At 41.2% G+C, this 10,739-nt stretch overlaps 2 protein-coding genes and 1 long non-coding RNA gene across 3 annotated transcripts in view; 1 reads left to right on the top strand and 2 right to left on the bottom strand.

Moving 5' to 3' along the window:
- Positions 1-10,739, top strand: part of golt1a (golgi transport 1A) — a 45,227-nt gene that overhangs the window by 6,756 nt on the left and 27,732 nt on the right. The gene's annotated exons all lie outside the window — the stretch shown is intronic.
- On the bottom strand, positions 1,697-3,143 carry LOC307039606 (G2/M phase-specific E3 ubiquitin-protein ligase-like). Its single transcript, XM_079681843.1, has 5 exons — positions 3,107-3,143; positions 2,959-3,026; positions 2,780-2,869; positions 2,331-2,644; positions 1,697-2,159 (listed from the first exon to the last, which is right to left on the bottom strand). Exons 2-5 carry the CDS (start codon positions 3,000-3,002, stop codon positions 2,038-2,040), a joined length of 570 nt encoding a protein of 189 aa, XP_079537969.1. The 5' UTR covers positions 3,003-3,026; positions 3,107-3,143; the 3' UTR covers positions 1,697-2,037.
- LOC307039608 lies at positions 3,422-4,120 on the bottom strand. The gene is made up of 3 exons (XR_013808274.1): positions 3,856-4,120; positions 3,676-3,755; positions 3,422-3,460 (listed from the first exon to the last, which is right to left on the bottom strand). It is a non-coding gene; the product is annotated as an uncharacterized lncRNA (long non-coding RNA).

The following is a 10,739-nucleotide window of genomic DNA, read 5'->3' as shown; positions in this document are numbered from 1 at the left end:
ACTAAATGCGCTATTTCCGCACACACAGAGCCGCGAGCTTGAATGACACAAGCACACTTTTATTTCCATGCAACTCTCTGATTGGTCTGGTGTCTTACCTCTGTTGCATTCACTGAATACGGGAAATTACAGTCCTGCCGTCCTTTCTAGTGTCTTGATGAGGTTCACGTAAAGCACGGTTAATGTATTATATTATTGAGGTAGAATTGTCCGGGGCTACAGAAAAAACATTCGGGGCAGGCCAAAATATTATTTTACCAACAATGTGGAATTTATTGGCTACATATTACACAGATTATGCACAGCGGGAGCAGCAATAACCGTCAAATAATAATTCAGACAGGGGAGCTCCGCACCCCCTGCCTGCCGCTAGGGGGTGCTGCAGCGCCCTCAGCACCCCCCTTCCCGCGCCCATGTATAGAACAATACTTAGATTTTGTCCCAAACTAAATGGACAACATGAGCTGTGAGAAGAAAAAAAAACACGTTCACATCTAACAACAACTATATGAACAACCTTTATAGAGTGTTTACTCTATGAACGACCTTCATAGAGTCTGTACTCTATGGGTAATCCAGTCACATGACTTAAAAACAGCCAAATCCTGGAGAATTTTGCATTCCAAAGTCCATTTGGGACTTAAACACATTGTATGGGTCAAGGAGTGGTAGTTTTAATGTGTTGGAACATGTGTTTGCCATTGGGAAGTCATCAAGGAACTCAAGGAACTCTATTCCTGGCGATGGTTTAAATCCAGATGGGGGAAGTGAAGTCAGCCCAGTCGCAAACATCAAAACATCTTCCAAAGACACAGCAGTCTGGCTTTCTGCAAAGAAAACATGTTCAGATACATTTTGGCAATGTGTTTCCTGAAATAGTTATAAAAACAGCGATTTACAAACCTTCACAATCGAGGAGATAGTCTGCCCAGTAGCCCAAAGTTTGACTTTCCCTAAGCCTCCTGTTACTCCCTGGTGGACTGAGGTCAGGCTTGAAGAGTCGCTCAAGTTCCAGAGCAGTAAGTCGCTTTTCAGAGTGGCACAGGACCGGGGCCAGCAGAGTAGGGTGCTACTGTAGTGCGTTTAAAAACTGAAGGGCTGAAAGACCCTCCTTGAATCTGAAGAGTGAACAAAAAAATGTTTTCCTCACAAAGTCACATTTAAGTAACCTAATACCTAAAACAAGGGGGGGGTGGCATGAGCACTTAAAGATTGGCACAAGACAGGCAGGGAAAGAAGAGACGGACGTCCCATATCAGTTATACTACACAGGCACATATTTTGACACTGACTAATTGCTAACAGATAAACATAGAATAAACCAAAGAGGGGGACCATGAGGCATTTTAAACAAAAAATTCTTACATACATTTAAAAAAAATCACATGCATACAAATATGATCTTACCTCTCAATTACAGAGGAGTTTCGGACAATAATGTACCACTGGAGGTAGTCTGACACAATATCTTTCTTTCCTTCAACAGAAGCCACATGTCTCAGACAACCTGCTGTCTGTAACATTGTGCTGTGTCTCATGGTCATTTCTCGCAAGGCATCCACTGAGGCAGCATTCTCAATCTGAAGATTATAAAATGGACATAAACAATCCAGTCAATAACTGCATGTACTGTATATTCTTGCCATTTTTATTCCATTGCAAGATTTATATATTACTATTACTACTATCCTTGTGCAATATATACCTGGCTGCTAAATCCTCTATTACAGGATGTTTTTTTTGTAAATTGTGTTTGTGTATCTTTACTAGTTTTGTATCATTCTTCTTAGGTAACATTAAGCTGTCTTTGGCTCTATTCTGCTCCAACAATGTAAATGTCCCCTCTGTGGGACTAATAAGGGTATTCTGATTCTGATCACAAAACAAAAAATGAAGCCAATTCGGTGTATGTGATAAAGGTAAAGTAAAGATGTCTCAAAACACTGCAGGAACTACATAATAATCCACCCTACCACACTGTTGCTGTATGCAATTCTCACCTCTTGTAAAGCTTTCCCTACTTCTTCATCTATTAAATCAACTGTTGCTTTGAATGAAGGCTGGCCTGCAAGATAATGTACAAGATCTTCTGACAGGAAATGTGGCCCTGGACACTGCAATCATCTTTCCTGCCAAGTAGTATTCATCCTCCCTAACAGCTGTGAATACATGTATTCAAATTAAAACATTATTTAGTATATACTTTAATGTACTGTAATGAAACTCAACGTTTTGGAAAAATTGTTCAAGCAACAAATCATATGTCATGTGATATATATGGTTAATGATCATTAACAATTGTATTAGTACACTTCTAACCGTATTCATACCATTTGCATTGTAGACCAAGAAGCGGCGTCCGTCTGGCCCATCAAAAATGGGCCGGTCTTTCAGATTCTTCATCAGTAGAGATAACAACTCTCTCCTGGGACCACCTGAGTCAATTCCTTCTTCGAAAACACCAGCATCATCAGTGAATTTTACCAGCATGTCACAGTTTTCTGAATACGATGTACGCTTGAAACCTCTGACTGCTCCATCCCAAACATTAGCCCTTGAAATGTTGAACCGGCTGACTCTTCCATGATCAATAGGCTGTGAGAGGTTAGCAATAATGGCAGGTAATGTAATGTTCATCTCCTCCCTGTAAAGGAAAAAAAGTGACCTTATTAGTGGATATTCCAGAGAGTGCACAAACAGTTTAAAAAAAAAAATGTTGTACCAGAAATATTGTACAGAAAAAAAAAATGTAATGCCACTGTAATAGCTGTCCGTTTACATTTCAGTGTCCAATAAACTCGTCATGTTGACTGCAACCAGCTCTTCGTCCTCTTCTTCAACACATGGTGCATATAGGTCTGTGTATGTACTGTTAGGAAGTGATCATTCCCATGTTAAAACATCTTACAAACAAAAATGTCTTTCTCGTGTAAGTGAGTTACTAACATTTGTACTTACCTGTAGCAAGTAGTCTTGTCTGTATTTGTTTTGGGTGGACCCATATCCTCAGTATCAGATATTACTATCTGAAATACAAATACAAATGTCTGTAACAAAACAACACTGAACATTAGAAACATCAGGCTTCCACAATCTGCCTCAATACCTGTCCAGGCTGAGTTGTGGATGAATGTCCAAGTGCTTTCCTGAAACATGATAAAATTGATAAAATGATTAACTTCATGATACAGGGTATAGTTGAGTTTTAAGTAACATTTAGAGGTAGGAGGAACCATAAGATTTATAAATAACAGATTATTTTTGTTTGAAATTAGATTAAACATGACATGTATGGTATTTTTGTATCCATGTTCACCAGAGAAAATGCTGTGGCCTATTCTTATCATCCACTTAAAGATACATTATTTATTTTGTAAAAATAAGTACAAACTTACCCTTCATTTTCCGGTGTGTGTTTTGGAGTAGGCCTACTTTTGTTTCGTGGTTCAAATTCAAATACCTGAGAGTAAAAGTGTACAATTATCAACAGCTTCCATTATTGTTCCCTTACCACATATGTCTATCAACAGTGAAACGTTGTGAGTGTTTCTGATAGTGACTGTAACTGCCAAGTTGGTTCTTCTAAAATATTTACCAGAATATAGATTTCCTGCTTAAAATCAAATGTATATGAAAAATAAATAAATGAACATTAAAATAAAATCATTTACGCACCACAGTGTCAGCCTGATTGAATTCAGCTGTGCTCCTAGATGTGATGACAATATCCGAATCAGAGTCTGAGGTATCATCCCCTGTAGTAAAAGCAAAACGTTCAACACATTATTATGTATGCTGCAGTAAAGGATGTTAACATGTAAACAATTAAAATATTGAATAATAACATCCACAAACCTCCTCTAAAATGTTTCTCAAGGCAAATGAAAAGGGTGATCCTGGCATATGCCTTTCCTAAGTCCTTTTTATATTCTGCCAATGTGAATGGCTTTTCTGAACCAGGCACATTGACAACCTCTGAGCAGTCTGGATACAAAAGGACGTACGGTCCTTCATCCATGTCCTTGTTAAAGGCTTTCATTTTCTGGACAGCTCGTTCCAGTATAGCAGGTGCTGCTACCTCCGGGTCTGTAAACAACGGGAGTGTTTTCCCTCTTCGAGGCTTTAAATCAACTCCTTGTGGCGACATCATTCCTATGTTTATCTAGCAAAATAGCAGAGATATAAGTAATGACACACACAGAGACACTGAGATTTCTATGAAACGGTTAATGCAGCTTACCTGGACTCGTCTCTTTTCTTGTTTAAGTCTTCCTTTCCAACAGTTAGAAGACTGTTTCTCTTTTGACTTTGAGTTTCTGTACTCCATGAAAAGTTTATAGGATCGGCCTGGTTGTTCTGCTATGAATAGTTCCAATAAAAATATAAAAATTAGCAGCTCCAACAATCAGCAAAAGCAAGTGTGCATTAAGGTTTACGGAAAACCTAAAAATAAAAACTAGCATATTAGCTCAATGCGTTGCTATTCCGTTAAGACATGGATTGGTATTTGACTGATATGAAACTGTGATTGAACTTTTATTTACTGCATGTCTTACATTAGCATCACAAAGCTAGCGCAATACTACACTTACTTTGTTTCGCATTTTCCGGCTGTTTCGATGTCCCCTGTGCGCTTGGTACACCCGTCTGGTCCGTGTCCTTTAAACACTCCAGAGATCCTCCAAACGAAAGTCAAAACAGTGTCACTTGTTCCAGGTTGTTTCCACAAAACGGACAAAACATGTTTACCGAACGTAAACACACCATAGACTGTATATGAAACACACTCGCACCTTCGGTCTTTCCGCCAAAACAAATTTAAATTTGAGCCAATCACGTCACGTCCTATGGTCACGTCACGTCACGTCACTTCCGGTTTGATTCTGGTTTGTAAATGTGTTTCGGGAAATGTTAATGTGTTTCGGGAAATGTTAAAGTGTTTCGGGAAATGCTAAAGTGTTTTGCATTTTGTTAATTTGTTTTTGTTAATGTTAAATTGTTTTATCCTTGGTAAAAGTGTTTTTGCAAATGTAATTTTGTTTTATAAAATTTAAATTTGTCTCAAGCTTTGTTAAAATGTTTCACACTTTTTAATTGTCCATTGCACTTCCCAGCCACCGTACAATGGCGTGTCTCGTCACCATGACGACCAGCACAGCACATCACAGAGAAGCCAGAACGGGGGAATGAGCAGCATTCCAGTGCCCGCAGCGCCACGGCGCCTAGGGCTTGCCGCAGAAGCCTGCTGGTTTTAACCTATTGGTTAATAAACTGCAGAGCTCGCTAATTAAGCCGGCTGCCACTAATCTGTTGATTAAGTAGAGAGCAGGGCTCCCTGCAGCAGCCTGCCGGTTTTAACCTCGGTTAATAACCTGTAGAGCTCGCGGCATTCCTCTGTCCGAGATACGCCTCCTACACACGGTCATAATAAACCCATGAGCGCCGTTATAACGCCTCATGTGAGCAGCACTGCACACACCTCCATCCATCCCCTGAGCGTGTACGCGCCTCATGATGAGAGTCGGAGTGAGACGCAGCGTGTGGAGGCCCACGCGCAGCCCTTTCGGTCCAAGCCCACCTTGGGTTGCCTCACGCCCTGTGTAAACCAGCTGCCTATAACCTGTCGGTTAATAGCCAGCAGGGCTCGTTTCTAAACCCTGGTTTTAACCTGTCGGTTAATACATTTCAGAGCGCGCTAATTAAGCCGGCTGCCACTAATCTGTTGATTAGTAGACAACAGGGCTCACTGCAGAAGCCTGGTTTTAACCTGTTGGTTAATAAACTACAGAGCTCGCGGCATTCCTCTGTCCGAGATACGCCTCGTACACACGGCCTTAATAAACCCATGAGCGCCGTTAACGCCTCATGTGGGCAGCACTGCCACATCTCCATCCATCCCCTGAGCGTGTACCCGCCTCATGATGAGAGTCGGAGTGAGACGCAGCGTGTGGAGGCCCCCGCGCAGCCCTTTCGGTCCAAGCAAACCTTGGGTTGCCTCACAGGCAGCGGCGGCAGGGGCTCTGGCATGGCGTGGCTCGCCACCATGACGACCAAAAACACATCTCGAGCACGTGCGCCCGCTCTCAAAGTTTTTCTCAGAGTGGCAGCGCGTGTGTCTGATGGACAGATGGATGAGCAGGCTGATCAGCAGAGGATACGTCCTGCAGTTCGCCTCTCTCCCCCACAGTTCAATGGGATACAGGAAACAGTCCTGTTATTCCAGAAGCTATGTCTTGCGCTCCAATCCGAGCTGCTGGAACTCCTGTTTAAAGAGGATATTTCCAGGGTTCCTCAAAGGGAGGAAAATCAGGGGTTTTCACTCCCGTTATTTTTCTAATCCCGAAAAAGACTGGGGGAATGAGACATCCTCGATCTGTCAGTACTCCACATGCTGACGATCAAACAGGTGCCGGAATGTGTTCACCAGGACGAGTGGTTCACTTCCACCTGAAGGATGCATACTTCCACGTACCCATCATCCCAAAACACAGGAAATTCCTGCGTTTTCTCATTTCAGGGAATATCAGACCAGACAATCGTCTGCCGTTCGGATATTTCCTGGCGCCTCGCATTTTTGTGTAGAGAAGGCTGGAGCCACTACACAGAGGAGGGATGAGAGTGTGGTTTTCTCTGGACGACCTGCTATTTGCTGGCTCGCTCCAGGGAGGAAGTCGCTTTACAGACGGTACATCTCGTATCGCATCTGTCAAAGCCTGGGTTTCATAATAAATTGGAAGAAGAGCTGTCCTCTTCCCTCTCAGACAATCGTTATCTGGGAGTGGAATTAAACTCAGCCAGCATGAGAGCGCGACTCTCGCGGCAGCCAGTGGAGGAACTGACAGCTCTCCTCCAGCGTGTCACAACCCACACAGCCCTCTCCGTGACACAGCTGCTCTGCGTTGGCGTCAGCTGGTCACGTGATGATACCCCTGGGTCTCTTCCAACAGGGGGACTTCAGAGGTGGTTCATTCGCTGCAGAAGCCTGCTGTTTTTAACCTATTGGTTTATAAACTGCAGAGCTTGCGGTATTCCTCTGTCCCAGATATGCCTCCTACACACGGTCATAATAACCTACGAGCACCGTTACAGATGTAGCGATTCATTTCAGACAGTTTGAAACGCGAGGGCCGTGATTGGTACGTGATCTGCCCTCGCTCAAGGGAAAACCTCCAGTTTGACTTGAGACCGCCCCCGTGATAGATACATGTAATTATAATGAAGCCAGCTGCAATGGATCATTTATCCACCAGGAGGTGCAGTGGGGTTCCACACTGGAGCTCATGTGAAATAAAGTCAGATACAGTACGCTGGATGTACAGCGGAACTTTGTTAAGATCCATATGTCACGGATATCATACTACTGTGCTAAATAAGAGACATGTAATCATTTACAAAACATCACCATGTTATTATTTAACAAAATAATGTTGTTATTCGAAAAAAACGAACGTGAGGAAATGCAGCCCGGCTCTCGATTTGTAATCCTAATTTAATCATCATCTTCACCACGATCATTTATGTTTATGTTCGCCAAATTGACATGAAATCACTGACACATATGAATATAGTGTATTCAACTTCATTAAAACGTTATTAACGTGCCTAAACTCAGTAATTCACCAAAAATATGTATATTTTAATGGAGCTTCGTCGGTCGATCAGGATCCCAAAGCGTAGCGGAGGAAATGTTTTTATGGATTTAAAAAATAGTTGTATGTATTGATTTAAATTGACATGCATCCGCTAAGAAAAATAGTCCGATGTTACCGTTTTTTAAACCGTCTGAATGAAACGGCAGCTCTCAGCTGTGTATTTCCACAACTAATGGCCCATCAACCACAGCTCACTCCCCCCCCCCTCCCCCCTTGATCTTTCTTCTCCAGCAGCTAAATTAACAGTAGGTTACTCTGAGTGACCATAGACTGTATGTGACAAGCTTACAGTTAGTGACGTAACAACACCATAAAAGCTGGTGGGTTGAAAGCAATACGGGAGGTAAAAATAACTAGAATAATTGTGATTGATTAATTGTGGCTTTTATGTTTTTAGGTATAAAATGTTATGTAATTCAGGTTTATAGTTCACCCTTCTCTAAAAGCCTTCAACAATGACAATATTCATAGTAATTTAATAAATCCTTCCAACACACATTGTAAAAAATAGCCTACTGTAAGTTAAGAAATCATTCCAATATGTACATCTTCTGATGTAACAACAATAACATTATAAATAGTAACATCGCTGAACATGGTATTGCACATTTAGCTTTGAGTGTTACTGACCTGAGAGGTTTTTATTACATGAATTAAGGTGACTGAGGCTTTTTAACATACAGGGATGCAAACTCATCAGGTATGAAAAAGGTGACAAGGATCCGAGCCCCCGGCTCCCCCACCCCACGGAATGACAGAGGATTTTAGCAGTCAGAACAACTAAAGCAGCAGTGTTAATAATAACAGAAACGCCAAAGAGTCACATCTAATAGAAATGTATAAAAGCATTTATATTAAATTGTGTAGCAGTCAGTTTATAATTTTGGCAGCACTGTTGAGCATCTTGAAAATGTATTTTCATGCCTCTGTGCAAGGCTTAAGTCTTTTTATCTTTATAGCCACATCGTGTAAAGTAACTAAGTTCATAAACTCAACAAGTACTATACTTGGGCACAATTTTGAGATACTTGTACTTTATTTAAGTATTTCAATGTTTTGCTACTTTGTTCTTCTACTCCACTACAGTTGAGAGGTACATGCTGTACTTTTCCTCCACTCCATGTATGTAATACCTTTAGTTACTTTACAGATGTGGATGAATGATGTGAAATATAATCAAGTGTTAAATCCGACTTTAGCTCCACCTGGACTAAATCCACAAGCTACCCTGCAGTATACAAAGTCATTCAAACTAGCTGCACCTTTACCAGCTTTGAGAACACATGATCAATCATTATAAAACATATCATATTATTCTGAAATGGACCAATCTGCACAATGACTACTTTTACTGTCGCTACTTTCACTATATTTTGATGATAATACTTTTCTACTTTTACTTGAGGAACATTTTGAATGAAGGACTTTCATCTGTAGCAGAGTATTCCTAAACTCTGGGACTATTACTTTTACTCAACTACAAGATCTGAGTACTTCTACTTTTACTCGAGTACAAGATCTGTGTGCTTCTACTTTTACTCAAGTACAAGACCTGAGTGCTTCTACTTTTACTCAAGTACAAGATTTGAGTACTTCTACTTTTACTCTAGTACAAGATCTGTGTGCTTCTACTTTTACTCAAGTACAAGATCTGAGTACTTCTACTTTTACTCAAGTACAAGACCTGAGTACTTCTACTTTTACTCAAGTACAAGATCTGAGTACTTCTACTTTTACTCAAGTAGCCTACAATATATATATACTTATACCACCTCTGTTTATAGCCTATGAAAAAAACTATTAGAAATAGAAGGCTAAAGCTAACGTTAGCAGATAGTGACAATGTATGCTAGCTAGCTAGCTCAACGATTCCTTAAATAATATTGCCACAGAAAAACTTTTCAGTTCACATCACGCTCTGCCGCTCCGACAGGGAGCTCTGCTCTGAACACCTGAACGGCCCGTTCTAACAGCTGTTCACCAGCGGTCCAGTCTGTGCCACAGTGACTCCGGACGCACAGTTAATATTAACGAACGCACCTGTAGGTAATGTAGCTGCTGAAGCTAGACCATCATCTCGGAGCAGCAGAGCCTTATTATACATCCATGAGCAGAGCCGAAAAGTCAGGAAGACTCGAGCACACAGCTCTTACTTCATTATAATATATAAAAAAAGAACACCATGCGTGTCATGATGGCACATAACAGCTCACGGCCGCAGATTACTCCGGGTCCCAGACCCCCCTATACCCCAAAAATATTTGTATTGCAGATCTACATGAATCACACAAACGACTTATTTTGGATTCAAAACGGCGAATTTCGCCGAAAGGTGACAAGTTTGCATCACTGAACATAGACAGAGCATAACTTAAACATAACATCTGAGATGTAACAACATAATACACTTTTTGGGGATGCTTGGGATGTGAGGAGTGAGGGACAAGGCTTAGAACGGGCGTGTCGCCTGGCAGGACAGGAGAGTGTGTGCACCAGTCTGCCTTGATCTATGAATTCATGTCCCTGACACTCACTGCTGCCCACAGCTGTTTTATAGAAGGAAAACCTCCTTCACTTCATGAAAGTGTTTTAACCACACACACCTCTACACACACATGACGGGTGTTATTTTCCCCATAAGGAACAAGTCGCTGCAAATTATCCCGCTTATTACACGGCCACATTCTCAACAAAGTAACGACATGACTCCCAATATTAATTTAAATGCTTTTATGGATTTAGAAAATGTTTTTATTGATTTAAAAAATAGTTGTATGTATTGATTTAAAATATAGTTGTATGTATTGATTTAAATTGACATGCATCCGCTCAGAAAAATAGTCCGTTGTTACCGTTTTTTAAACAGTCTGAATGAAACGGCAGCTCTCAGCTGTGTATTTACACAACTAATGGCCCATCAACCACAGCTCTCTCCCCCCCCTCCCCCCCTGATCTTTCTTCTCCAGCAGCTAAATTAACTGTAGGTTACTCTGAGTGACCATAGACTGTATTTGACAAGCTTACAGTTAGTGACGTAACAAAACCATAAAAGCTGGTGGGTTGAAAGCAATACGGGAGGTAAAAATA

The sequence above is a fragment of the Notothenia rossii genome, assembly GCF_949606895.1.
Source record: "Notothenia rossii genome assembly, chromosome: 5".
Taxonomy (NCBI): Eukaryota; Metazoa; Chordata; class Actinopteri; order Perciformes; family Nototheniidae; genus Notothenia; species Notothenia rossii.
This window is presented reverse-complemented; position numbering and strand designations above follow the sequence as displayed.

Coding starts and splice junctions, on each gene's coding strand:
- LOC307039606 (XM_079681843.1), bottom strand. CDS start 3,002: ATGGGTCCACCCAAAACAAATACAGACAAGACTACTTGCTACAG. Junction 2,870..2,958: donor GACAAGACTACTTGCTACAG/GTAAGTACAAAT, acceptor ACTTCCTAACAG/TACATACACAGACCTATATG. Junction 2,160..2,330: donor CTTGGTCTACAATGCAAATG/GTATGAATACGG, acceptor ATGTATTCACAG/CTGTTAGGGAGGATGAATAC.